This window comes from Biomphalaria glabrata, chromosome 15, assembly GCF_947242115.1.
Source record: "Biomphalaria glabrata chromosome 15, xgBioGlab47.1, whole genome shotgun sequence".
Taxonomy (NCBI): Eukaryota; Metazoa; Mollusca; class Gastropoda; family Planorbidae; genus Biomphalaria; species Biomphalaria glabrata.
In genome coordinates this window covers 83,761-111,553 of record NC_074725.1, presented here as the reverse complement: position 1 = coordinate 111,553, position 27,793 = coordinate 83,761, and the positions used below count along the sequence as shown (strand labels likewise).

At 37.6% G+C, this 27,793-nt stretch overlaps 2 protein-coding genes across 2 annotated transcripts; one reads left to right on the top strand and one right to left on the bottom strand.

The window, feature by feature from the left end:
- Positions 1-425: 425 nt before the first annotated feature.
- Positions 426-16,788, top strand: LOC129923111 (uncharacterized). The gene is made up of 5 exons (XM_056012579.1): positions 426-648; positions 1,041-1,101; positions 3,673-3,789; positions 4,712-4,837; positions 9,456-16,788. The coding sequence occupies exon 5, from the start codon at positions 10,811-10,813 to the stop codon at positions 14,648-14,650; it is 3,840 nt and encodes a 1,279-aa protein (XP_055868554.1). The 5' UTR covers positions 426-648; positions 1,041-1,101; positions 3,673-3,789; positions 4,712-4,837; positions 9,456-10,810; the 3' UTR covers positions 14,651-16,788.
- Positions 16,789-17,577: 789 nt separating this feature from the next.
- Positions 17,578-26,226, bottom strand: LOC106066143 (uncharacterized). Its single transcript, XM_056012596.1, has 5 exons — positions 26,070-26,226; positions 22,254-22,314; positions 21,460-21,576; positions 20,298-20,423; positions 17,578-17,763 (listed from the first exon to the last, which is right to left on the bottom strand). The coding sequence occupies exons 1-5, from the start codon at positions 26,070-26,072 to the stop codon at positions 17,630-17,632; spliced, it is 441 nt and encodes a 146-aa protein (XP_055868571.1). The 5' UTR covers positions 26,073-26,226; the 3' UTR covers positions 17,578-17,629.
- Between the last annotated feature and the right edge of the window lie 1,567 nt (positions 26,227-27,793).

Sequence of the window (27,793 nt, the reverse complement as noted above, 5' to 3'; positions counted from 1 at the left end):
GAACAATAAAATCTATGAACATTTTTAAAAATATAGTCTATATTTCTAACAAAATTGAAAACGCCAGAGTAGGCCTAAAGGAGCGAGATGAGATAAATCATAATGAATGGGGGAAAAAAAAAAACGTAATGTTTTCATCGTCATTAGAACCAAGGCGCACATACATTCACTTTTTTTTTTTTTTTGACACACCGCACTTCGCTAAGATTTTTCAGTCTTCAATTACTGTATAACAATTCTAAATCAAAATTCAAAGCCCTACTTTATATAAAAGAGTTTTGATGATTTGATTACAGAGAGAGTTATATTAAAGCCTAGATACTAGATCTATAGACTATTCCAACCGATTAGACATTTATGTCGTTAATCCTGACCTCTACTGCGCTAGGGTTAAACCATTTGTGAGATATTTTAATCCTTGGCGTCTGCAGCGGTTAGTTTCAAAATATTTAATTGCCGCTGAAAGTTAATTGTGAAATTTATGACCCAATTTTTTTAAAAATTATTTGCCTATTGATAAATGTATTAAAGGCGACTAGTAACAATGCACTTTAAAACTAGATCTATATAAATGGGAGAACTTAGTGGTTGACTTAAGCACTTAGGCCTACTGATACTTGCAGTTGGTAAGACTGTGTCCAGAAAATGGTACGTGTGTTAAGCTAAAATGTGTTTACAGAATTCTTTAAGAAAAAAAAAAGACTTGTCTTCGAGTCCGAAGATTAATTATATAAAATGACTGTATATCTGTATCCCATTATATTAAATATTAAATCATTAAATAAGAACAATCTGGTATAAACTTTGTCACACGTAAATTATGAGTGAGTCTGGTGTGTATGTACACTTTGGTTTCTTATAGTTATAATGTTTTTTGTTTGGTGTAATGCACAAATTGTAAGACAAATTTCCTTACGGATAATAAAGATCATTATTATTATTATTATTATTACATTAAATGTAAAATATGTTCGTATAAAATAAACTTCAAATATTTTTGTTTATTTTGCTTATTTATTTTCTTGTCTCTACTTGTTTAGATTTGTACATCTCTAATCACGTTCGCTGCAATTCTGGCCACATCGTATTCGAATCCTATCGGTGAGTTGAAAGGAAAGAGATCGTCTGTGTAGGCGTGACCTTCGTGTATGTCGAAGGCGTCTGTGTAGGCCTGTATGTGTGTGAGTGTTTGTGTGTGTGTGTGTGTGCGTGTAACAGACAGACAGTCGGCATAGAAGAACAATAGAGTGGAAGAAAAACACTAATAATTCTATTGTTCTAAATAAATTGATTCATCTTTTTTTAGATGCATATTTTTTAAAAATTCGCATTCAAAAAAATTGAAAAGGATAAGTCAAAAGTAAAAACTGAAGATACAAAATGAAAGAGCTTGTTTGTAGAAGTAGAATATATTTGCAATCCATCATTAGAAGCACAGGATCTTTTTAAATGTTATGGAAATCAGGGGCGGACTGGCTATATTGAGCACTTTAGGCAAATGTCCTGTGGGCTGTCACCTATATGGACCGGTGTGGTCGCCATTGAGTGGGCCGGAAGGCATGGGTCTAAAATTAGTCTGTTCTTTACTGCATATTGACATATTAGCAGCAATCGTTTGAATTTTCTGGATTAAACAAACTCGATCATATATAATAATAATAATCTTTATTGTCCCTAAGGAAATTTGTCTTACAATTTGTGCATTACACCAAACAAAACATTGTAACTATAAAAAAAACCAAAACATACATTCACACCAGAGGAGTAAATTTTTTTTTATATAACTGCCTTCATGTAGGCCTACAGTTTTTATATTCAAGGCTGCTTATAGTTAGACCTACTCATAGTTAGGCCTACTTATAGTTAGGCCTACTCAGCAGATGGCGAAGTGATCAAGACGTGCGCCCGGGGCAAGGTACATTATTGGCGACTCCCCCCACTTTCCATGAAAATCACATAGAAATATAGGCTGCGTGTGGGGCCCCCTTGAGGGTGGCACCCGGGGCATCGTGCCCCCCCCCCTCACTACGCCTTTGCTACTAAGTGATTTTTTTTTAATTTCTTTTGATTACCGAGTATAATGCCAACGCAGAAAGTGCGATTTCGTTTATCATTGCACTGTGGAACAAAAGAAAAATAATAGACTCACAGTTCAGACAGACTCACTAAAAGGCAAACCCTTCAATCCGAAAAAGAAAGGCATGCCTGGAGATCCACAAGTAACTTTGGCTGCGTGAATGATATATTAATGTAAAAAGTCGCTTTCCCCGAGATGTTGTGTTAATATATTGCAGCCGTTGATTAGTTGATATGTTTCTGCAACTAAATTGAAAGCCTAGTTGTTGTTGTTGTTTTGTAAAGTTTTGCTTTGTCCTTTGTTTACCTCCCGTTTTTAAGGCTTTTGTTTTCCTTTTTGTCCTCCTCTTAAAGTGTAGATGTCTGATAACTCTAAAATCACCGTACTAGTTAGGACGTAACGAAAGAACAGTTGACGACACTTTTCTTATCAATTACAGACGTTACTTCAAAAAGACGCTCTACTCGTTTCATGTGTGTAGTCATGCTTGTTTTTTTTTTTTTTTTTTTTTATACAGCGCAACTTTCATGTTTAGGCCAAAGCATGTCTGGTGCGTTACGGTCCAGCCTCGTTTGTGGACCAGTGGGAGATGGGGTATACGAGAGGTTTTCTGGCGCTCAGTACACAATCTTCTGCTCGAGTCGGGTTTTGAACTCAAGCCCACTAAATAAACCGCCAAGCCCCCCTTGATAAGCAGCCAGTCGAAGCCTCTCAGCCACACATCGCAGTGATTAAAACCGAGACCAATCGTTATAATAGGACTCAACACTGACCTGCGACGTCACAACGTGTGGGCAGTGCAATGGCTCGTTGCCACGTCGAACAGACCTGTGACGTGACAAGGAGCTATTGGTCTCCACTGCTCATAGTTTGCGATGTGCAGGTCAGTGCTGAGGCCTTCTATGACGACTGGTCTCTTGCTAAGTCATTGGTTATCCTGGAAATCGTATGTACCTAGATGTTATCGACTTCAAGTGTGTTGACACAAAGTTATTGTCACCTACAATCAAAGGTTTACAACATATTGTAACGGATGTAACAAGTTGTACTTAATGTATTTCTATAGTACCTTGATAATCTTAGATGCTAGGGTATCTTGTATAGTGTATTACTAATGCGAGGTCGATTGCTAAGACATACATCACGTCACAAAGAAATAACCAACAGGATCAATGCACAATAACTAAGTTCACTCGAGATGAAAATAGAATAACAAACTCTAATACAGACTGGGCCACAGTCGAGTCAAAAAACGATGTTATCCCTTCAAGAGCTTAGCAGTAACTATCCTGCAAGTCTACAATAATAATCTCTAACCCAATGCCTGTGTCGTAACTATAAAATGTCGCGTTCAAGGTCTGTCTACTACAGTGCGTTCCTAAACTAAATTAAGTATCTAACAATATGTTGTTACTTTCTGCTGTATGTAGATGATATCAGATACACATACGAATTTTTTTATGAAATGGAGTAACACTTTTATTTTTATTTTGTAGGAAGAAACTCTTGATGAGGGCTTATTGAATGATTGATAGTTTATTTTTGTAGTGCAGGAAAAAAATGAGTTAACATTCTCGTTGCGTTGACTTTTTCAGACTCTTGTGTTGTGAATAACAATGCTTACCGGCAGGGAGAGATTTTTACATTACCTGGTTTAACGTCTTGCATTAAATATCGATGTGACCATAATGTAGCACTTTTAGTTGACGAAGGTCAGTATACATATCATACACTTCCTGTCCTGTTGTCTCAGTCCTTCCTGTCCTGTTGTCCCAGTCCTACCTGTCCTGTTGTCTCAGTCCTACCTGTCCTGTTGTCTCAGTCCTACTTGTCCTGTTGTCCCAGTCCTTCCTGTCCTGTTGTCTCAGTTCTTCCTGTCCTGTTGTCTCAGTCCTACCTGTCCTGTTGTCTCAGTCCTACCTGTCCTGTTGTCTCAGTCCTTGCTGTCCTGTTGTGTCGGTCCCACCTGTCCTGTTGTCTCAGTCCTACCTGTCCTGTTGTCTCAGTCATACCTGTCCTGTTGTCTCAGTCCTACCTGTCCTGTTGTCTCAGTCCTTCATGTCCTGTTGTCTCAGTCCTTCCTGTCCTGTTGTCTCAGTCCTTCCTGTCCTGTTGTCTCAGTCCTACTTGTCCTGTTGTCTCAGTCCTACCTGTCCTGTTGTCTCAGTCCTTCCTGTCCTGTTGTCTCAGTGCTACCTGTCCTGTTGTCTCAGTGCTACCTGTCCTGTTGTCTCAGTGCTTCCTGTCCTGTTGTCCCAGTCCTACCTGACCTGTTGTCTCAGTCCTACCTGTCCTGTTGTCTCAGTCCTTCCTGTCCTGTTGTCTCAGTCCTTCCTGTCCTGTTGTCTCAGTCCTACTTGTCCTGTTGTCTCAGTCCTACCTGTCCTGTTGTCTCAGTCCTTCCTGTCCTGTTGTCTCAGTGCTACCTGTCCTGTTGTCTCAGTGCTACCTGTCCTGTTGTCTCAGTGCTTCCTGTCCTGTTGTCCCAGTCCTACCTGACCTGTTGTCTCAGTCCTACCTGACCTGTTGGCTCAGTCCTACCTGTCCTGTTGTCTCAATCTTTCATGTCCTGTTGTCCATGTCCTATGTGTCCTGTTGTCAATCGGAGTTCATATCTCCATCTCTCTTTCGCAGGTTGCGAGCTGAATGAAATGTGCTATGACGTAGGTAGTACTTGGGTGAAGGACTGCAGGACGTATAGGTGTACCAAGACTGTACAGGCTGACTCCAGCAAATATTCAATCTCTCTGGAAAGCTCTCGTAAGTAGGCCTGCATCATTACTTGTCTGCAAACTAAGACTAAAGTTCATCGTCTTAAAGACTTTCTATTTACGGACCCTCTTTCACAATATACTTAAGCGGAACATGAAAAAAAAAAGATGGAATCGCAAAATCTAAATACCAATTTATGAAATTTGCTAGATAAGTTTGTTTCTTTTCTTATGCATGTTTCGGGTGTTTCTTTATAACATTCTAGCCCATTCCCAAACTTTTTTTTCTTATCGGAACACTTCGCACATTCTGAGTATTTAGCGGAACACTTCGCTTTATTTATTGTTTTTTTAGAGATTGTTCACGTGATGGCCTACTAGTTAATTATTCCAGTAATTCATGGAACACATATTCAGGCCTCGCGGAACACTAGGGTTCCGCCGGAACACTAGGGTTCCGCGGAACACAGTTTGGGAGACACTGTTCTAGCCAACTCACTAACGGTTATGTACACACACCCCGTTTGTCTGCGTGTGCACTAGAATAACTCCATTGCTAGTCACAGCCCTGTCTTTGGAATGTGACCCCAACTGACCTCTCCCGCGTTGTCTTCTGCTTGGCTATTTTAGAATGTTTTATTTACTATTATTATTTCTGTTTATAATCTAAGTTATTTATTTGGGTTTCTAGTTATGTTTTATTTCATTAAATTAGATTTATTTTATTACTGGGGAAGGGAATGATTACGTGTATATTTTTGTCCTCTATTTACTGTTATTGTCACGTGAAATGGTCTTGAACGAGGCTGGGTGACCTGGTAGTTATTTTTAAATATCATTCTGATGTCCTGTGCTGTGTGTTCGTGATTAATATACATATACACAACTATAACAAAGCCACAACTTGACTCTACTAGAGCAGTACATCGCGACAGGGCTAAACCACTATATCTACATCTAGTTCCAGCGTCAACAGTCGAGACTCAGACATATAACCTAGACAACGACCAGTTGAAACAGGCGCCAGAACACTGCTCACGTCATCAGCCGTCTTGTAACACCAACACCTCCCGCAGGACATTAAGGAATGGCGGGGACAATGGTGCGAATCCAGGACCATCAAAATGACTGTCCAGGGGGGTGCATACCACACGACCAGCCAGCCATTCAAGGATGGTTGATAGTGTGTTTTGATTGGTAGCCACTACCAGCTAAGTTAAATCCCCTTGTGCGAGAACAAAATATTTAGCACAAATGCAAAGATCTTTAAATACACTTAATAATCTTTATTGTCCGTATGGAAATTTGGCTTACAATTTGTGCATTACACCAAACAAAACACATTATAACTATAAGAAACCAAAGTGTACATTCACACCCAGACTCACTCATAATTTACATGTGACAAAGTTTATATCAGATTGTTCTTATTTAATGATTTGATTGCCAGGGGAACAAAAGAGTGTTTGTGTCTGTTTGTCTTTGCTATCGGTGTCTTGTATCTCTTTTGTGATGGTAAATATAGAAAATAAAAGGCATTGAACATAGGATCCAGTTTCGGATAAATTGTTTTAGAACGTGTGTGCCAACAGGACTTTGAAGGAATGTCTCAATTATCTCCAGATTCTTAATGATAAATGAGATTATTACGATGTCGTCCATTTCTTTTAAGATTGTATTCGATTTCTAAGGCTATAAATACTAATAAGGCATTATCATTCCGAAAACTAGGATGAGTGAAGTATTTCTCGTTGACCTTGTTGCGACCTGCATATTTTGCCACATCTAGTGCAGACAAAGCCGTTGTCCCCTGGGAATCAAGTTTTCTATTAGTCGTCAGCGCTTGACTACGACAAGGGGTCTTCTTTGGATCTAAAAATGTGTGTCACGCGACCCTCGTTAGAGCTGCCCATATGTCTCTTTCAGAGGTCATCTGCTGTCAGCTGCTTTTCTCTGTCAGTGAAGCTAAAATCGCGCCTGTTTTGAACTTTATCACTTCCTGATGGGGGGGGGGGGCACCACTGTTACGCCTCCCTCCTTTAAGCTAGCCAAATAAAAAAAAAGACCGCCTTTGGCATCGGTCATCCGCCATGTATTGAACTGTGAATACGAGAAGCAGTTGCTATGATGGGTGTTCTTTTAATTGCTGATGATATCTATGCAAGGATAAGTATCCTCTGTAGCAGTTTCAATATACACACTTTGAACTATCTTGGCCAATTTATTTCCCGTTCTACAATGCTAAATTTCTGGACATGGAAAGCTTAATGTCCAATTGGAAAAATACATGTGATTAATGTGAGTAACCATGTTCAAACTGGTGGCCTTCAGCATCAATACATTGCTGAGTACGAGTCAACATAGATTCCGTACATCGCACCAAAGTGTCCACTGAGATTTCTGCGCCCACCGCCTGTATCTCATTCCACAGTGTGTCCTGGTTACGTGGTTTACGTTTGTACACCTCATCTTGAACTGTGCCTCATAAGAAGAAATCCAGCGGCGTGAGGTCTGGAGAGCGTGTAGGAAACTCGATTGGTCCGCTGCGTCCTATCCACTGGCCTGGCACATTGTGATACAGGTATGCTCGTGCGTCCGCTCTTCAAAACTCAAAGGCACGTCCACCATGTTGCAGTTACTTCCTTGCCACTGCTGCAACTTGAAGAAACAACATTACTTTCTCACAGAAATTTAACATTGTAGAAGCGTGGTGGGAAGCGTGGTCGAGAGCTTGAACTTGGCTTGGCTTGTCTACCCAGAAGGGGGCTCGTGGTTCGACACCCGACTCGGGCAGAGTTGTGTTTACTGAGCGCCTAAAGGCAGCACGGAAAACCAACTCCTAGATACCCCCTCCCCCCACCGGTCCACAAATGAGATTGGACCAAAGCGCTCTGAGCATGCTATAAGCATGAAAGTAGCGCTATATAAAAGCTATAATAATAATAAAAAAATAATAATAGAACGGGAAATAAATTGTCTATGACAGTTCAAAGTTTGTATACATTTTTTTGACGCACCCTGTATACTAATCATACAAATATGTCTACAATACAACTCCAGCTTCTACACACTTTCATGTCACTTTCTACTCTTCGTTGTACCAGCTCTCACTTCCTCACAACAAGTTCTAGATCTAGCTCTACTCTCGCTCTCCAAATAACTCTCTTTGCAAGCACAGTTTCCAACAAACTAGTTCAAACACACCACGTACACACTTGTATTGTCTCGCGTCTCACACTCGCGCCTCACAGTCACCCATCCGTAACGTTGCAACAAACAGCATGCTCTCATCCAGACATTGACACACGCGCCCTCTTGTATCTCCAAATCTCACAGTAATGTCTAAACAAAGTTTTTAACTTTTGTGATCTGTGTCGAGCTAAAAAAAAATGATATTTTGAGACTTGGATAGTTTAGCCATAAGCTAGAGCAGGGGTTCTCAACCTGTGAGTCGCGACCCCTTTAGGGGTCGATTGACGATTTGTCAGGGGTCACCTAAGACCATCGAAAAAATGAATTGTTTTTGTCCATTCTTCTATTGCTGTGTGTGTTATGCGGAAGGGGGGGGGGTCGCGGCAGAGTGGGGAGTTGTAAAAAGGGGTCGCCGAGCCTAAAAGGTTTAGAACCGCTGAGCTAGAGTATGCCTTAAAAAAATTAGGCTACGATCGAGAAAAAAAAAACAGCACATGACCTTCATAATGTCAACTAGACATCGCCATTCGCTTACACGTTTTTGTTGGTTATTGTAAGATTTTGTTGAACATATTTCTTTGTGTTCTTTCAGAAGTGGAGTTTATTTTCCTGGTAAAACTTCCCATCAAAGGCCCCTAGTTTTTCAGGTCAATTATTTTGGCAACTGTCTATCCGCACGTATGATGATTTTCTTTGCCCAAACCTCTCGCAGTACAGCAGGGGGGTGGCAGCGAGTTGGGTTCGAACCAGAGACTGTCGAGCCGATAGACCACAGCGCTTACCACATGACTAGGCAGCTAAGTTAAAGGAGCCGCAGTGGCTGAGTAGTAAAGCGCTTGGCTTCCGAACTGGGGGTTTCCGGGTTCGAATCCTGCTAAAGACTGATTTTTTTTTTATTTCGGAACTTTAGGGCGCCTCTGAGTCCACCCAGTTCTAATGGGTGTCTGAGATTAGATTGGGGGAAAATAAAGGCGGTTGGTCGTTGTGCGGACGCATGGCACCTTTGTTAACCGTGGGCCACATAAACAGATGCCCTTTATATCATCTGGCCAATAGATCGCAAAGTCTTTTCTTTTTTTATATAATTATCCTTACAAATATTACCTTTTACTTTTACCTATCCCTTAGTCTGTTTGGACCGTTGGGGCACCAAGCAAGATTTGTCGACCGTCTTTCTCCATTCCTCCCTGTCTTTTGCCTTGTTTAAAACCTCTATCAATCGTAGGCTCGTCCATTCTTTTATGTTGTCCTCCCACCGCTTTCTCTGTCTGCCTCTTCTTCTTTTTCCTGGTACTGTTCCCTGAAGGAAGGTCTTTGCGAGCCCCGTGGATCTTGTAATATGACCATATATTTTAAGCTTGCGTGTCTTTACAATAGTTAGCAGTTAGCAAATATTAGCCATCTTTAAAATCTAATTAAATAAGATTTGTCGTGTTTATTTTAACATCGTTATATCATTCCAAAACTTTTTCCAGAATGTCGAGACGCCTACGGGAGTTGTCACAATCCCGGACAGATATTTCACTACCAGGTTAATGGGGTGACATATAAGCAGTGCACTTGTAGTGATGACAGCAAGGGAAAACTCCGTTATAGTTGTTCTGGTTGATTGCTCCACGCCATCTTTATATCATGCTAATATATGCACAGACAAAATCAATTTACCTCATTTTTTTTTTAGAATCACAATTTGTAATGCAATCTCACGTTTAGTTTTCTTTCTTATTTATTTATTCTTCATTAAATTGTATTCATTCATTGTATCCATAGCAGGGCCGGCCTTTAATTATTGGAGGCCTTAGGCGAAGGAAAGTATGTAGTCCCAAATAAAATAAAAAATATTAAAAAGAAACAGCGAACAAATAAAGGAACGCATTTATTAAAAATCTGCATGTCTGTATCTGTTACGGTCGTAGCGCAGCACGGTGTGCATGAATAATGGTGCGAATTTGTGTAATGAATGGAAAGGATGTTGAAAAGGGGAAGCCGGGAGTAATTGACAGGAAGAGGAATGAAATGTTCGGATTTACATAACTTGTTGTAATATTAAAGTATTTATAGAGTAATAACCTGAGAGTCTATTATTATTTCGAAGAGTCTTGTGTCGTAACAAGTGGCGCCCAACGGAAAAGGCAAGACCTGCGTTATAACGGTATCTAATTCCTGCCTACGGAGGTATTACTAGTACTACAAAGTGTAACAAAATCTCTAGATCTCTAGATCTATTAGGATTGAGAGAGTTAGCGTCATCTAAATCTCTAAAGCTATGTACTAGACTCACTGGTAAACATAAACCTTTAGTTGAAACTTAACTAAAAACATTATTGCTGAATTAATCAACTGGATTAACATTTAAATCTAGATTTATATCATTATAATTATTATGACGGCCCATTCTCTACATTCACCAATGTGAAAACGTACATCTTCATTGGTCTGGCGGGTCATAGTTCTCAACAATAACCTTTAACATTCAATATTAATGGAAATTTGTACGATTATTAGCACTGCTGTGGGCAACACTAGTGAATTTTGACTACGGTGGAGAACAGTGCCCATTTAGGACCAACGGATAAACACTGACCACGGCATATAGACAAACAACGAAAGATTCATATCACCGGCGGAGAATATACACTAGCATTGGAAGTTATACCAGCAGGAAGAAGAGTATTACGGGAAGTAGATACATATTTGTATTCGAGTAACATTAAACGTTTGGTTCATTACATTACATTTAGATATGAACATTGTTTCCAGGCATTAAGTATAGGAGAATCAAATATATTTAATGGATATGGCCAGATAACTCGATAAAGAAAAATTACAAATGGCGGATAAAGCTGAAATAGTTGCTTTGAAAGAAGAAGGGAGACTATTGGAATTAGAAGGAGCAGAGCTGAGAAAATATGTACAAAAAAGATTAATAGAAAGAGAGAAACTAGGCAAGGAAAAGGAAATAGAGAAAGAGAAGTTAGCCATGGAAAAGGAAATAGAGAAAGAGAAGTTAGCCATGGAAAAAGAAAGAGAGAAAGAGAAGTTAGTCATGGAAAAGGAAATAGAGAAAGAGAAGTTGGCTATCAGTAAAGAGAAATTATTTACGGATAAAGAAATTGAGAAAGAGAAGCTAGCTATTGAGAAAGAAAGGTTAGCCATAGAGAAAGAAAAGTTGGAAATAAAAAAAGGAAAAGCTGAAGAGCAAGGTACTGGAAAGAAAAATGACGTGTCTGGAAATAAATTGTCAAAATATAAAGGTACAATGTTTGATGAGAATAAAATAGACATAGATATTTTCTTAAAGAAGTTTGAAATTGAAATGAAAGAATTGGCTTTTCCTGAAGATAAATGGACATTTTTGTTATCGAAGTCATTTGCAGCGGAGGTACCGTCAAAGATCTGCATGAATCAGAATAATTACCAAATAGTAAAGGAGCAATTACTACGAACATTTGGAAAAACTGAGGCGTTTTATCGTCAACAATATGTTAATTGCACCATTGAAACCAACGAGGATCCCCAAACATTTTTAGACAAGATGAATAGCTACTTTGACAATTGGACAGAGTCATCAAAAATAGAGAAGACGTTTGATGGACTAAAGGTATTTCTTATGCTGGATAAAGTCATTTATGAGAGTCAGGACGAACTAAAAATATTCCTGCTGGAGAGAAAGCCAAAATCTGTAGATGAGATTGTAAAATTAATAAGGGCTTACAAAGTGGCACATCCTGAAAAAAAGTTAAACAGAGGTAGCGATATTGAAGAAATAGTAGCATTTAATAGAGCTAGAGAAACACAAGACAGTTATAGCAACAATAGAAGATGTAGATATGAAGGACAGAATAGGTTTAGAGGACAAGGAAGGAGCCAAATAGATAGTAGACAAGGCCAGTATAATAGCTACAGAGGGAGATATCAAGGAAACAGACAGGGAAGATATGATGGCAGAAGAAATGGAAGAGATCAAAGTTTGTCGTTATTGTCGAGTTCGGGAAGTCTAGATTGTTTTCAAACATTTGTAGGAAATAAGGCTGCAAGAACGATAAGGGACACTGGAAGCACTATTGTTGGAATAAACCGAAAATTGGTTGAAGATCATGAATATACTGGAAAAAACAAAGCATGTATTATGTTTGATGGTAAAACAGTTCGATTACCCGTAGCCCGAGTGAACATTAAAACACCGTATTATACCGGGAGCGTAGAGGCATGTGTTATAGACCATGATCAAATTGATTTGATTATTGGCAATATACCAAACATAAAGAAGTGCACGGAAAATGAGATAGCAGTTTGGAAAAATTGTTGTGGAATGGCCACTACTCGATCCTGTAGTAAAGATGTAGAGGAAGGAGATTTGGCAAAGTTGTTCGAGTTATCAACTATGGAAAAAGAGCAAGATGAAGAACAAGATGAAAACACAGAAACAATTGAAATCAAAGACATAGGATTTAACAAAGAAAAGTTTATCACAAAACAAAAAAATGATCCAGAGTTACTCCAATTAGCAAAGAAAGGAGGTAGAGGAGGAAGATTCTATGTAGAAAGAGGAACTCTTGTTAGAGAGATTGAATGGCATGGAAAAAAAGTAATCCAGTTTGTGGTACCCAGAGAATTCAGGCAGCTTGTAATGGAAAATGGACACGATATAGCACACACAGAACATCTGGGATTACACAAAACGAAACAAAGAATATTTCAGAATTATTATTGGCCATCAATTAATAAGGACATAAAAAGTTATGTGACTTCGTGCCAACTATGTTCTAGAAAAGGAGCAAGAAACATAAAAGTACCATTACAAAGGATGGATTTACCAGATAGACCATTTAGTAAAATAGCGATTGATTTAATCGGTCCAATGCCAGTGGTATCAAATAGGGGTCACCGTTATATCCTAACTGTGATAGACGTGTGCTCCAGATGGCCGGAAGCTATCCCACTCAAACGAATTGAAGCCAGAGATATAGTACAAGCATTATATACGTTATTTACAAGATTTGGATTTCCTAGAGAAATATTGTCAGATAGGGACACTCAATTCAACTGTCAATTGGCTACAACATTCTTGAACATATTTGGGATACAGCAAAGGTTTACAACCTCGTATTATCCACAGAGCACTTGTGAACGTTTTAATGTCAATCTAAAGAAATCATTATATAAAGTAATGGATGATAAACCCAAAGAGTGGGATATGGCAATACCGTCAATACTATTTGCATACAGGGAGAGTCGTAATGAAATAACAGGGTTTTCACCATTTCAAATGATTTATGGAGGAAATCCACGAGGTCCAATGACAATATTGAAAGATTTGATAATCCCACAGGATCATGTAGTAACTAATGACAGTTATGATATTGTGACAGAAACTAGAAATCAGATTATAAAGGCATGTGAAGAAGCGGATAGACAGATGCTAGAGAGAAATGAATTAGCACATTCCAGAGTGAATGAACATAGAAAAATGACGGAATTAGAGGTAGGACAAGATGTTTTGGTCTTACATAAGGATAACAATAATGCTTCGGGCACAAATTGGCTGGGACCATACAAAGTAGCAAGGAAAATTAGCGATATGGATTATGAAATAGACATTGATTCGATGTTAAAAATATTTCATGTGGATTTGTTAAAAGAATTTACACCAAGACAAAGAAGTGAAGAAAGGAGTAAGGATGAGTCAATGACAATGAGTGCCTGTGTGACGGAAGAAATGGAGACAGAGGAAAGGTTTAGACCAATAGAGACAGTGGCAACAGAAAGTAGGCAAACATGGAAGGATGTCATGGTGGATGGAGTTTCTCTTGATAGAGCTAAAGAAATCAAGGCACTAATTGAGGAGTATAAGAATATTTTTACGGATTTACCTGGGAAAACAAGTATTATAGAACATGATATCAAGTTAACTGGCAAAGTACCGAATAAACTGCCACAATATACGATCCCATTACACCATAGAGAAACATTACAGAAGGAAATTGATGAGCTACTAACACTTGGAGTGATAGAACCATCTAGTTCACCATGGGCTGCACCAGTCGTGCTTGTTAAAAAAAAGTGTGGCAACTTAAGATTGTGTGTGGATTATCGACAGTTGAATAAAGTCACACAATTTGATCCATTTCCAATGCCACAAGCAGAAGAAATGTTTACTAAGCTAAAAAATGCAAAGATTTTTAGCACGTTGGATCTGTCAAGAGGATACTGGCAAGTACCTCTAAAACAAGAAGCACTGGACATAATTAAAACTTTCTTTTCTGGGGCACCGATTTTGAAATTACCTGACAATACTAAGGAATTTATTTTGGCTACAGATGCATCAGCCATTGCAATAGGAGGCTGTCTAATGCAAAAATGGAATGGTGTCCCACATCCTGTTTTATATGTGAGTAGAAAACTGACAACATCTGAGTTGAAATATGCTACCATTGAAAAGGAAGGACTAGCCATTGTATGGGGTATAACAAAATTAGGGTTCTACCTAATGGGAGCTAAATTTGAACTATGGACGGATCACGCTCCCTTGGCCTTCATTAATACAAATAAACTAGGGAACAACAGAATAGCCAGATGGGCATTGCAACTTATGGATTATAACTTTGAGGTCAGGACAATACCAGGGAAAGACAATGTGATAGCGGACACATTATCACGGTGTACCTAAGACGGAAAAGAAATGGAAGTAAGGAAAGGAGCTTGGCCACGTCAATTTTGTTTCTGTTGGTTGGTCAAAAGAATAATGTCAGTAAAATCATTTCGGTGAGAACACAATGAATAGCAGTGTAATGAATAGACATCTATAACAGATTGGAACATTTTGTAAATATACACATATTACATGTATATGTAATCGAAGACTGTATGGATTGACGAAGCTTTGTTACATGTGTGAGGTGTCGAGATATTAATATATGGTGTTATATTGAGAATTTGATGAAACCATTGTTAGAAATGTAAAATATAGTATTACAGTTACCAAGTTAATTATAGTTATAATTGTGAATTATGAGATTTACTCTGATTGATTCGTTGGGGAAGTCTGGACATTATACATTGAGATGGATATAAGTAATTTTGAACCTAAAATAATAATGTAAAGAATGATGATATTTAATTTTGCTGTTGGAGGGTTTTGTTGTCGTTGGTTTTTACCTGGTTTAAAAGAATGAGAATTAATGAAGATAATATAATTATATTGAACAGTGATTTATAATTGTATTTGATATTTAAAAGACGTTCGATGTACATCGAACTTATCAAACAAGGGGGGTGTTACGGTCGTAGCGCAGCACGGTGTGCATGAATAATGGTGCGAATTTGTGTAATGAATGGAAAGGATGTTGAAAAGGGGAAGCCGGGAGTAATTGACAGGAAGAGGAATGAAATGTTCGGATTTACATAACTTGTTGTAATATTAAAGTATTTATAGAGTAATAACCTGAGAGTCTATTATTATTTCGAAGAGTCTTGTGTCGTAACAGTATCTAAATCGACAAATAACTAAAATTCATACATCGCAATTTCGGTAGTAGTGACTAGAGTTAGACTAGTAACCACAGAATCATAGTCCTCTTTACTATGTTTGAAATCCTATCCAAGTTAGGCCATTTTTTCTTTTTTTTTTTTTTTTTTAGTTTGTGCGAGACCCCTGCCAAAATTTGAGGCCATAGGCGGCTGCCTACTTTGGCTTAGCCTAAGGCCAGCCCGCTTCATAGAATCATTTACAATTAATTATGGTCACGTAACTAATGTTTTTAATATGACCATCTCAATTTCTTAAAGTTTTTTTGTTATGTCTTTTTTTGTCACGCAATATTCATTTTCATTATGCTATCATATTACTATAACAAACGTCTCTAAAGATGTATCTTCATCATTCGAGATTTACTTATTTGGACTTGTTATATTCATTCAACTCAACCATATTCCAAAATGGTGTTTTTTGTTTAGCTCTGTTCTTGTTTGTATGTTCAGGGCTGCAATATTCAGTTTTAATCAATAATTTGTAGTGAAAGTAGACATTTGCCAGTAAGTTTCGGGCAGGAAGGGCTCGTTAGCCTTGGTTGGCCACCCATCTAGGAGAAGGAAAACTCTGAATCCAAACCTCCGCTGCCTTGAGGCTATACTCAAACATGGAAAAGGCTTCGGGAGACAACCCTGCGGAAAAATCAGGAACTGGCAGATTGCTGCACACTGTGCTACAGACTGGCAGAGCATGCGGCGCTACTGATCCCAAACTGTATCGGATATTCCGTTCCTTTGGTCGCATCAGCTGCGCGGAGAGGGGGGGGGCTGCTTTGTGGGCGACATCTTTATGACCATAGACAATGCCCAGGCTTTCATCTCGCTTGTTAGAGATGAACCATAGTTATTTGTTATCTTATCTTATCTTATAAAATTCGGACGTTACTTCAAAAAAGATGATTATGTCCTACGTTTGTTGTATCAATGTTTAGAGGAAACAAGGCCGGACACATATCGCAAAGCGCCGTACCTAAAATCCCCAAGCTGGAAAGAGGCTGTGGATGACCAATTTCTGAACTATAAATCTTCAAATACAAAAACAATCTAGAAATATCTAGGTAATCAATCAATTTAAATGTAGGCTACATAAGATGATTAAAATCAACAGACATGAATTATTTCGATCTAGGATTTTTGAAACATTATCCCAATGAAAACTAGCAGGCAATGGCCTATTTCATTTATTAGCGTGAATATATAGTCAAGTGATTAATAGCCCATTCAAAAGAAAATCCGAGAAATGATTTTGCATTATTTCTAAACGTTGAAAACTAAAGATCATTAGGCCTACTCATAGACATAAATAAATATAGACTGGAAGTAGAAAGTTATTTTTATTTGGGGGGAGTCAATATGTTTTATGTACTATATCTATGTGAAAAAAAAATGGCGGCGATTGAGCTATAAATTCTAGGACTAACATTTCAGCCAATATATACCTTTGATCTTTAGTTTTGAAAAGTGCAAAACTGCCATATTCCCAATATTTTGTCTTTGTTTTATAATCATAGACATAGGCAAATATATATAGGTTTGTGATGTGGATCTACAAACTTTTCTTTTCCCAAATATTTCCCATAATAATTTGTTCTTTATCGTCCAGTCTATATATATATGTCTATGGGCCTACTTTTCTAAGACAGAAAAGATTGATTGGGGCGACTTCCATTAGAGCTTGAAAAAGAGTTTACGTACATAAAAATCTATATATATATATATATAGGTCTGTGAATCGATCAATCACGGATAAGAATTTATTTCCGGTTTGCAGTCTAGATATAATATATAAGTCTATGGGTTTAGGCCCTAACCATGAAATGGGTTGCCTGAGCTAGCCAGGAAAACCAGTGACTTGGCAGAATGTAAGTCATTGGTTAATATGCATGACTGAATGCATGACGCGTAGGACGTAATCATCTTCATTTTTTGAAGTAACGTCTGTATTATATAAGATAAGATAGACTTATATATACTACTGGGTTAAACCTATTGCTACTCTACGTCCTTTCTAGACAACTCTCGTCCAATGTAAAATTTCCAAAATGATATAATACAGAACAAAGTAAATTAACTTTTTTTTTTTATTTCATTGTCCGAAACAATTCAAAGAACTCTAACCCTAACCAGAACACACGTAACTAATGGTCTGTGCAGCGTCAATTTTACAGTTACACTTGGTGTAGATTTTGCCATTAATCTCTCGGGAAAATGTGTCGCTTTGTGCATGGCATTGACCACTGGCGTCAGAGCAGACTGAAAAGAAAAAAAAAGTAATCAAAATATTGGGAAGTGTCGCTAGTCTTAAAGTACAAAGTAAAACACGAGTCCATAAAAAAAAGTTAAATGAAAAAAAAAATGCTAACATTTTTCACAGACATAACCACCAACAAAAACAAAGTCTACACCCACTCATCTTTACCATGGGCGTAGCTAGAATATTTTTGGGAAGGGTTGAGTTGGCGGGGTAAATTTTTTATCCGCACACACACACACACACACGCTTAGGCGTCATCTTTCCTTGGCTGACATAGAAGAGAGCACCTGGCTGCATGCGGCCTCAGAACGAGACAGCTGGAGGTCGCTCACGAAGGCCGCGGGATACACATTTGAGACCAAAAGATAATCCGCTGCCGAGGACAAACGTAGACGGCGAAAAGAAAATCTAAATCGACCGCCTGCGGACAACGGTTATGCTTGCCCTAGATGTGGCAAAATATGTAGGTCACAGCTGGGACTGCGCGGCCACGGGAAATACTGCATTCCTCACTAATCTTCGGACTCGAAGACTAGCCTTATTATTATTAGTTTATAGGTAGTTAAAATTTTGGCAATCCATCACTGACTACCGGCACCTGTTGTTTTGTTTTTACAAAAAAAAAGTACTGTCAGAATCTATGACGCTGCTGATCCCAAACTTTGTACTGGGTATATATGTCGTTTGCAGAGAATTACATAAGAAGCTTTTAATGTTATAACTCATGCCACTGATGTATTGTTGCTTAAAGAAGTTCTTTTTATAATATCAGATGTAGGTTTGTGTAAAACAGTTTTTAAACCTACAACGTCTGGAAAAATCAATATTTTACCTTAAGTGTTCTCCGTATTTTGCTGTAAGTAAAGAGATTTTGTAAGACTCTCACAAACCACCATCTTCTCTATATGATGTCGAAGAGAGATTTTGTGGGTCTATTATGAACTTTATCTTTGAGTGTTCGAAATTTTTTTATATCTTTATCTATCTTGTTAGACTGACAATGTCTCAAATGATCCTTCAGCGTAATTGGTTTAATATCATCATTAAAGGGCAGTTAGGTAACCGCTTGTTTGACAAGGAAGGAACATATCTCAATTTTAAATAATATACGCTGTACAGTCTATATTTCTTTTTGTTAAACATCTGTTACATGTAGACAAAATTAAGCTCTTTAAATAAGTATTGAAATTAAATACAGCAATTTTCTTTTTGAATCGCAGGATAAATATTTAAAGGATTAACTGAGGTACAAATCATATATTCGTGTATGAAAGAGTTACATTAATGGAATGTAAAAATTAAAGTCACGACTTGCTAGGCTTAAATGACATACTCGATCGTAGGCCCCCGTGGACATCTCATAGGCCCCCTAATTTTATTGTTCACTTTCGTAGACCCCTTGGAAGTCTTCGTAGACCCCTGGGAGTCTATATAGACCACTTTGGGAATCACTGCAGTAGAGTTTGGTACGACAGTTTGGTAATGTACAGTAAAGGATGGCTGCCTGGTCATGCGGTTTGCGCGCTGGACTGTCGTTCGGATTTATCGACGGTCGATGGTACAAACCCTGCCCGCTCCCATCCCCCGTCGTCCTGCGGGAGGTTTGGACTAGGAAGTAAACCATATTCAACTCTGAGGGAACATCCGAAACATGTAAAACAAAACAAACAAAGCATTGGTAGTCTGAAAATCGTGTTGCTAAATGTGTCGATTTTGTTGTTATTTGTTGCTATTAAACGACCACTTTTTTCGGAAAGTCCGGTTGTCTATTCTTGAGTAAGATGTGTTTCCTACCTGTACGCCCTAATATATGTACACACACGATGAACTAATTAAAAAATATCGTCAGAAAAAAAAATGGTAGGAAACTCATAAAATTAACAAACAAAATGTTATTAAAATAAAAATAAAATTTGGTTAAAAAAAATGAAATTGTCTTAGTACTTTTAAACAGTCTAATGCAAACGTATTTTTAGTGACTAGTTTAAGTGGAGCATTTTTATATACAAATAAACTAATTTCATTTAAAGTAATTTTTAAAAAATGTCCATCCTGGTAGAGAGGTAATTTAAATACCCCCCCTCCCCCGAAAATAAAAAACGATCATTTAAGAAAATGTCGACTAAAAAAAGTCGTTACTTCTTCCGTACGGTATATGACTCAATTAATTAGACCTTAAAATATTTCTAAACAATGAGAGCGAAAATACACAATTTAACAATAGAATCTTAAGAGAACAAACTCCTGTATTCATTACATGCAAATGAATCTGCGGAGCACGAAAGAAAGGGCTTTTTTTTTTTTCGGAGAAATTATACCAGAGAATGGAATGGGTTGCCTGAATCAGCCAGGAAAACCAAGGAGTTGGCCCAGTTTTAGTCATTGATTAACATGCATGGCGACATTGGCACATGGATATACGCTTAGGACATTATGATCTCTCCTTTTGAAGTATTGTCTGTAATTTATAAGAAGAAGAAGGTTATTGAAAGTCCACGCTCTGTTAATCTAATAACCGTGCTAAGAGACTCACGTGAAGAGACTAAAGTGGTGCCGTAACTACTGACATTATCTTGTGTAGTTTTGTAGCAGGACCATGTTCTGCAGTTGACTACCCATTGACTGTTCACATCCTGACAGGCACTGTTGGCATAACAACCTACATAAAAATACAATATATTTTACGTGTCATATCGACTACTTTAGCTAAATCGTAGTTACGTTTGCCTATTTCTACAGCACTTCTAAACTTTAAAATTTTACCACTGACAGAATTAAATCATTTAATATAGGTATTGATCATAAAAATCTAGACAACAAGAATCAAGAACAATCGTATTACTGTATTATATATATATATATATATATATATATATATATATATATATATATATATATATATATATATATATATATATATATATATATATATATATATATCGTTCTAGAATTGGCTTGATTAGCCACACCAGATTCTGCCCCGTCTCAAGATTAAGCCAAAACCAGTGACTCATTTGGGCGCATTAATTGCCTTTCGAGACAAAAGGAGCCATATATATATATATATATATAGAGAGAGAGAGAGAGTTCGTCCATCGTGGTTCGATAAATGACCACTTTTGTCATTCTGGTGGCTGTGGGCTTTGCACTGGAGTTTTGTGCCTCCTCATGTGGCTGGTGAGACCTATCTGAGCCCGCAATGTTCGGCTGCACACTGGGCAGGTTATTCCAGCTGGAGCTTGTATCATTGGCCTTGATTTTCTTCTCATGTGCTTTTCTTCTGCCAGCGCCGTTCTCTTTTCCTCAGCAACCTGTTGCGCGAGTTTTCACAGCGCGACGCCATGATGCTCTGTCACGTGGTTACGTCTCCCGGATGGCTGGGTCAAGGCTGAGGGCTTTTAAAGCAGCTTTTAGTGTGCTCCTGAAATATGGACTCTCTTTTTACAACTTCAAAACATTCAATTGACTTTAAAATATATGTTATATAACGGGTGAAGGAGTTCTAGCAAGTTCATGCCAAGTTGTGTTCTACTTTTATGCCTTAGAGAGCTTGGCACTATAACTTCATCTTCTTTGTTGAAGTAACGTCTGTATTATATAAGATAAGAAGATAAGAGAGACTAATTTCTCGTCGGACTAGGACTCGGCATTAAGAGACACTAAAAATGGTCATTTTCCTGAAAGTTTTTTTTTACCTTCTTTCGTCAAAACTGGCACGCCGTCGACACATTTGTATTGTAAACAACCATAAAATTCAGGAACACTGTAGGTGGCACCATTGTCAAATGTGTAGTTGTTCACTGTGCACGATCCTGAAACAAGTGACAAAAAAAAAACTTTATTTAAATACAAAGCTTATATATGAAAAAGAACAGCACATTTATTGCTATCTCTCTCAATACTGCAATTTTTATTTCCCTTCATTTCCCTTTTAATTACCATTAAGTAAATGTAAAAAAAAAAAAGTTATTTATTTGAATTGATTCGTGGTGTCGACATTTAGTAAGCCTATTTGTGCAAAGTTTCAACTTGATTCGAGTACTAGAAAACAGGCGAATTAAGTTAATAGAAAAGTTAAAGGAAAGTTCCCCCCTTTCAGACCTTCTATGGGGCAGATGATGAAAATGTCATCTGTTTTTGAAGCCTACGGTAAACGAGGATGTCATGTGGCCAGCACAATGACCCATTTACATCACACTCCAAATTGAGCTAGCAGGTACTTCATGAAATGATATATTAAAAAAAAAAAACAAGTGTACACCAAATAAAAGTTGAGCTTCAGTGGATACATAGAGAATGTGTAGGCCCCCTAATTGATCTCGCATCATGCATGACCACAGTGGGCGTATTTTAAGAAGTCTGTCATGATAAGGTGTTCTACTCTTTCAAGTGTTTATTGTTATTATTAAATGATTTATCACAAATGAAAAACTAAGCTTAATATTTGTATTAATTTTATTTTACGACACTCACTAAATAACGACCTTACCTACTGGTGCTGAGTACGTCAACGACAGTAAATATGCCAAGGTGGTTAGAGCAACCCAAATCTGTGTTTACAAAAAAAAAGATAAGGTACGAGTATTGTAGTGATTCATATATATGTATGTACACACAATGCGCTTGACTTCTACATTAGAATGCATCTAGTTATGCGTTAATACAACTACCCTACACACAAGAATAGTGTATGGCAGTGATGCCCAGCCTAATTCGACCTGTGGGCCATTTTAATTTCCAACTCTCGTGAACGAAAAGATACAAAAAAAAGTAATGAAATGGACCTACAACTATTTCATTAGAAATACGTGGATCTAGCACTGACATTAATTAGTGAGATGTTTGAAGTTTATCTTCTTTTATACCCTTCGGGAAAATGGCTTCATTTCTCTACTTACAATGTGAGCTACATTATATCTAGCTTAACCGTCTCTTTTTGGCAACTATATTCAATCCTTTAATCTCTAGGCGTGGTTTAACAATATTTTATTCGCGACTCAATTCAAGAATGCTGCCATATTTGTTTGTTGTTGTTTTTTTTTAAACAGCCACTTTTTCTTTACAAATCAAATATATTGGCTTATTATCATGTTCCACAAAAAAGTAAAGATCCGTTCACTTTTTCCTGTTAGATTATACATCTAGTCCCATTTCATAAACACAATGTCAAAGGTCATGGTACCAATCCATCAGAGAAAAAGTTAGGGCGCAAACGTATGTAAAAATAACTTTATCAACCCTTTGGAGGGGGGGATTTTCTACACTTTGTGCCGTCGTTTCGGCGGGCCGGATGGAACCACTTCGCGGGCCGGATCTGGCCCGCGGGCCGTATTTTGAGCATCACTGGTGTATGGTATGCCAATTCCAATCAAGTTTGCAACACGCTTTCGTCTATACTTAATTTTAAAAAGACAAAAGAATAAAACTGAAACAAAGATCTAGAAATTGATGTTCATAATCATCTATTATGGGTTTATAAACAGTGGCGTAGCTAGGTATTCGCCATCATTTGGAGGCCCGGGGGTTCGACCTCTTAGGGGGGCCCCTACATTTTGCGTAATATTAATATTTAATGTAAAAAAGCACTCATTTGGGGGACCCCTCTCAAGTGGGGGCCCGGTGTATTTTTTTTTTCAAATCCGCCCTCCCCCGCCACCTTAGCTACGCCTCTGTTTATAACTTAAATATGGGTTTATAAACACAAGGATAGTCGTTGACAAAAATTACCGAGCTGTTAAGCTTTTAAGATCCTGCTGTACTAGTAGTACATGTAGTTAGAGGTCTCTATTTGTAGTTTATATCACCAAGAAAAAATGATCTCGAGTTCTGATGTACGCTACACGCGTCCAAGCCACGCCCCAGTAATTAGGTTATTTCTCTCTCTCTCTCTCTCTCTCTATATATATATATATATATATATATATATATATATATATATATATATATATATATATATTTGTAGTTTATATCACCAAGAAAAAATGATCTGGAGTTCTGATGTACGCTACACGCGTCCAAGCCACGCCCCAGTAATTAGGTTATTTCTCTCTCTCTCTCTCTCTCTCTCTCTCTCTATATATATATATATATATATATATATATATATATATATATATATATATATATATATATATAATGAATACTATTGTGATGGCGTTCTTCGACTGATCTTGCTTGTTCGTCTGTTACAGAAGCCACTATGGATCATTTCATGTTAATACTATAAAGACCTGGGCATCAGCTATGGTCAGAACACGCACAATATTTCAGCCCTTTCCACGCAGAATATGTGTTCGAAAGAATACTGTCGATACAGTTTGAGATCCCCGCGTCGCAGGCTCTGGACGAATGTTCTTGCTAAGGATCACCGGCTCCTGATTTTTCCTTAGGGTTGACTACCGAGGCTTTTCCCGTGTTATGATATAGCCGCAATGCAGCAGAGGATTGAATTCAGTTTCCTTCTCCTAAGTGGGTAGCCAGCCGAGGGTAATGAATCCATCCCGCGTAGTTAAATATTAATCGAGTCACTTATATATTTTTTTCGTTAAAGAGTTCTGTGTAAAAATAAACATAATTTATTAAAGAAATTAGTTTGGCTAGAAACTGTAGCACATTTTATCATGCAAAGCTTTTTATTTTGATGAATAGATTGAGTTATAAAAGGCAACACATAATTTTGTTTCCTCGATGCATATGATCAATAGTAGAACAATAGTGTCTGACTAAATGACATATTCTCTTAATACGAGTTTATTTGTAACTTATTTTAATTCTCCATCCAGATAACATCATAAATCCCATATTTACGCTACTATTGATTGTTTGTCACGGTAAAACAAAAATCTTAATAAATCTCTGGAATCTTAGGTCTGATTGAGTTATTTATCTTTATAATAAACTGGATCGAAGATATCAGATAATTAGTTGGAATGAACACAACTTAAAAAAGAATCTTCATTATCTTGAAATCCTGTTACACTCAATGGCATTCTTGCTGTATTTTTGTTAAAGATGTCAACTTCTTTTACTGTAGGCCCCCTCCTATGGCCAAGTTTAGTACATATTATAACTCTGCGGTCCGCAAGGAGAAGTCGTGAACACTTTAGAGCGAGAGGACGTGGACGAATTGCTACAGATATTTTGAAACTATAACGACACTGTTGATAGTGATGTACTGACTGTTTTTGGCACTGATATTATGGCAAACAGATTTCGGCTTCTCTGTCATACTTGTATTTTATAAGAGTTAGTTCCCTTAGCGCAGGGGTTCTCAACCTGTCGGTCGCGACCCCTTTGTGGGTCGATTGACGATTTGCCAGGGGGTCGCCTAAGACCATCGAAAATAAGGATTGATTTTGTCTATTCTTCTATTGCTTGGGGGGGGGGGGTCGCGGCAGAGTGGGGGGATGGTAGAAAAAAGGGGTCGCCGAGCCTAAAAGGTTGAGAACCGCTGCCTTAGCGGATTAGAAAGTGTGTATCTGTTGTTCGTTCATAGGGCCTAAAGATGAGGACAAATCAGGGGCTGGTGACCCGAAGGCAGTTTGTGGCACACTGTGCAGCAGCCTGGCAGAACTGGCGCGCTACTGCTCCCAAACTGTATCAGATATTTCCGTTCCGTTGGACACATCAGCCGACACGCATCAGCCGCTTGGACAGGGGGAAACTGCTGTGTGGGCGACATCGTTCCGACCATAAATTATGCCAAGCTTTCATCTCGCTTCTACGAGATAAACCTTAATCGTTACGACTGGAGGAGGCCAACAGTTAATATAATGTTATCATTGTACTTTCTTTATTTCTACTCATATTTAAGGGTTTATTAACAAACTCTACAACATATCTATATCTATCTATCTATCTATCTATCTATCTATCTATCTGTCTATCTGTCTGTCTGTCTGTCTGTCTGTCTATCAATCTGTCTATCTATATATCTATCTGTCTGTCTATCAATCTGTCTGTCTATCTATCTATCTATCTGTCTGTCTGTCTGTCTGTCTATCTATCTGTCTATCTATCTATATGTCTATCTGTCTGTCTATCTATCTATCTGTCTGTCTATCTATCTGTCTGTCTATCAATCTGTCTGTCTATCAATCTATCTGTCTGTCTATCTATCTGTCTGTCTATCAATCTGTCTGTCTATCTATTTATCTGTCTGTCTGTCTGTCTATCTATCTGTCTGTCTGTCTATCTATCTGTCTATATATATATATATATATATATATATATATATATATGTTTGTGTGTGTGTGTGTGCAGTTAATTGTTTGAAACAAGCAAATTAACGATGGCATGTACCTACCATTGTGCCTGCTGATGAGAGACTTTGCAAAAACTCTAGTAGAAGACTTGAAAGTAAACCTGTAGACTAAGTTCACTAGGTACTGGAGTGATAGAGAACTCTGACACTTTCTATTATATAGGCTTTACATCTTTTGTTATGTTTGCAAGGAATGTGAATTATCGACACATTTTAACAAGACATAGGCGGCTTCTCAAGGAGAACATCCATATTGTTAATTTAGAAATACACCAAGTTTTCCAAGTAATAATTTCTTAGGATTAATTAATCAATGGCATATTTTTATGCCCACCATTTTTCCTTTCTTGATTATATATATATATATTTATGTGTGTGTTTGTTTAGTTTTATTTAGAGACTAGTCATTAAGCAAAACGCAACACCACAGTGTTAGAGAATAAGGACTTTAGTAAAACGGATAACTGACCTATAGAAACGCAACAATAATTAAAACAAAGGTTAAAGGTAAGAAACGAGTTAGGAGATGAAGGAATACATTGTAAACCCCCCCCCCCCCCATCCTTATAAGCCGATAACCATTCGGTCCCATTCATTGGCCTCCTTCAGTCGTAGAACGACTATGGTTCCTCTCAGAGCATACTCCCTCATGTGGCTGTGGAGCCCTATTTTGGAGAGACACTCCCGTCTACAGATAGCGCAGGTTAAGGTGGCTTTTGCTTCGGTGGTAGAAGTCAATGTAATAGTACTACACAATAGCTTACAATTTTTAATTCAAATATATAATTACTCTGTTTTCCTCATAAAATTGAGACTGTAGTTGCATTGCCCTGCGCCCACAACATGACTACGCCTTTGAAAGTTATATATAAAATAATGACGTATGTGAGAGAAGAATTAACTTTTAGCGATTTCTATTCAAACCTTTATGAATGTGTCAATAGCAAGAACAAATGCACGCTAGGTTTAGCGTTCATGATTAACGTCAGCCCATTTCAGTTTGACTGACGGGTTAAGTAGTTGGTTTAAGGTTATTAAGTAGCTGCGGCCGTGATGACTGCTGAACATTCTAACGGAGACCTATGTCAACATCAGCTGTTTCCTTTCAAATCCACTTTTATTTTTCAGGCGGTAATAAAATAAATAAAAAGTAACATCTGATCTCGGATTAAAATCTTTCAAATATAAACATATATGCCTATATATGTATGTGTGTGCGTGTGTGTCGAGTGAAATGAATCACAGAGAGAGAAAAACTAGGAATGCTAAGAACGAACTAAAAATGTATTAAAAAGATGAACTGCGTTTGACAGATATATTGTACTTTATAAAAGTAAACAATTTTGAACTTATTTACATTTGAACTGAATCATTACGAATAAGTAACCCTCCCATTCCACAGTAAAAAAAAATAATAATAAAACAGAATGAAACAGAAAGAAATGGACGAAACAAGTTTGATACTGCAGAGACCATAGAAGAAAACAAAATGTGGAATAAGGTTTTAAAAAATGTTTGGAATAAGGTTTTAAAAAATGTTTGGAATAAGGTTTTAAAAAATGTTTGGAATAAGGTTTTAAAAAATGTGGGATAAATTAATAGAATTTCTAGATATCTTAAGAAGACTATTATTAAAGGTTGAACAACTATCTCAATTATTTTTTTAAATGTGTCTTTAAAAAACAGATATAGACAATTAAAAAAACAACTAGGCTATATCCATATTAATGTATCATTATGTCCTGACAACAACTTTATACAGTTCT

Excerpts from the sequence above, each read along its gene's own strand:
- LOC129923111 (XM_056012579.1), top strand. The coding sequence starts at position 10,811 with ATGGCGGATAAAGCTGAAATAGTTGCTTTGAAAGAAGAAGGGAGACTA.
- LOC106066143 (XM_056012596.1), bottom strand. Across the intron at positions 21,577-22,253 it reads GACGTACTCAGCACCAGTAG|GATCGTGCACAGTGAACAAC; the intron begins GTAAGGTCGTTA and ends CACTTGTTTCAG. Across the intron at positions 17,764-20,297 it reads CACCACTTTAGTCTCTTCAC|TCTGCTCTGACGCCAGTGGT; the intron begins GTGAGTCTCTTA and ends TTTTCTTTTCAG.